Source organism: Truncatella angustata (genome assembly GCF_020726525.1).
Source record: "Truncatella angustata strain MPI-SDFR-AT-0073 chromosome Unknown BKA67scaffold_3, whole genome shotgun sequence".
Lineage (NCBI taxonomy): Eukaryota > Fungi > Ascomycota > Sordariomycetes > Amphisphaeriales > Sporocadaceae > Truncatella > Truncatella angustata.
Genome location: NW_025763383.1, coordinates 1,157,387 through 1,158,910, shown reverse-complemented (window position 1 = coordinate 1,158,910; position 1,524 = coordinate 1,157,387). Strand labels below are relative to the sequence as shown.

The 1,524-nt window shown below is 52.2% G+C and overlaps 1 protein-coding gene across 1 annotated transcript; it reads right to left on the bottom strand.

Annotated features, from left to right (window-relative positions):
• Positions 1–371: 371 nt before the first annotated feature.
• BKA67DRAFT_534195 (uncharacterized protein) lies at positions 372–1,289 on the bottom strand (the record flags this gene model as incomplete). Its single annotated transcript, XM_046099827.1, has 1 exon — positions 372–1,289. The coding sequence occupies one exon, from the start codon at positions 1,287–1,289 to the stop codon at positions 372–374; it is 918 nt and encodes a 305-aa protein (XP_045959528.1).
• Between the last annotated feature and the right edge of the window lie 235 nt (positions 1,290–1,524).

Here is a 1,524-nt window from a genome sequence, read left to right as displayed (position 1 = left end):
AATTATTATTTCCAGTCAACCGTGGGATTTGCAGGCGCTTGAATGCCATTCTTGATGTCAGAGTTTGAGAAGGAAAAAAAAATTTGAGGAAATAAAATATGGGAAAAGGAGGTCATGAGGAAATAAGGGCAATATAGGGAGGGTGCATTGCAGGCCAACAGGCTTAAATCTCGACAGCACGTTTCGATTCGGCCTTTTAAGTTGAATACTCCGACAAGTACCATTACAGGCTCCCAGAAGGAGAAAGAGATAATTACCGGTTTGGCGTTGTCGACATGCCATAATCAAACATCAGGAAATGGGATCGCATAGCTCAAGTCCGAAGACTCCAAGCGAATTCGGCCAATTGCGGATCCCGTTGTCGTACATCATCACAGCTTCTTCTTAACACTTGCGACGACGAGCCACCGCCTCCGATCACTGTCGTCCTTCCGTTCAATCGCCCACTCCCTTTCCTGGCCTTCGACGTCTCGCTCCCAGATCTTCTCGAGCTCGAGCCCAGCCTCGGCCAGTTTCCGATCGTCAAAGAATCCGACCATATTGTGGCGGCCTGTGTGGAAGCCAGCCACAATCCAGGCCCGCGACTCAGCACTATCCTTCATGAACCAGCTAATCGACCGGCGTAGGTTGTCGTGCTGCCAGGGCATCCAGAGGCAGTCACAAGCAAGCACACGGTCGAAACCGCCTTTATGTTTTTGTGTAAACGGACCAGAATCTAGATCACCCCAGGCATGGCCCTCCACTGAAATGGATTCCGCGGGTTTGCCCAATGGTGAGAATGTAGGATGCGTGTTGTGTGACAAATTCGCATGCAACAGCTCCATGAGTGGTGGCGATGGGTAGTCAGTGGCCACGACACTTTTGGCACCTGACAGGGCAGATAATATGCTGGGCAGTGCAGTTCCCGAACCGAGCTCGATCGTCGACAAGCCGCGAACATCAAACGCCGCTTCGATCAGCCTTCCCTCTCCTAGTTCTAAAGCCTCGCCACGTCTGAGCGGAGGACAAAGCTGCAAACCTGACGTCCCGGCTTCGATAAACTCGGCAAGCATGAGAGAGGCGTTCCAGAGATAGTGACCGAATAGCACACGGTCCTCCTCTTCGTCTGGGTCCGCTAGCCGAATATATAGTGGCTTGGGTAAGTGAGGCGAGGTGTATCTAAGCGCATGAGATGCGTCGCCATGTTGAGTCATAACATCATCGGGAAATATGGTGGCCAGCGACTCGTTCAGGAAGTCTTCAGGGTCCTCGCACACTTCGACATTGGTTATCCTGAGCAGAAGAGCCATGGTTGTGCAGATGAAGGGGTCAAAAAAGATGCGTATCCGGGAAGCCAAGCCTCAGGCGACCCAGGACTCGAATCAATGGTTGTCTCGAGAATGGAATTCACACCCGTGGTGACACCGGGGCACACGGAAGCCTGAGCCACAACCCCGGAAATGACGATATATCAGCACGGAGCTGTGGTACGAACTCAATATACGGGAGCTTGGAGCTTGTAATTGGATGGTCGGACAGGATGCG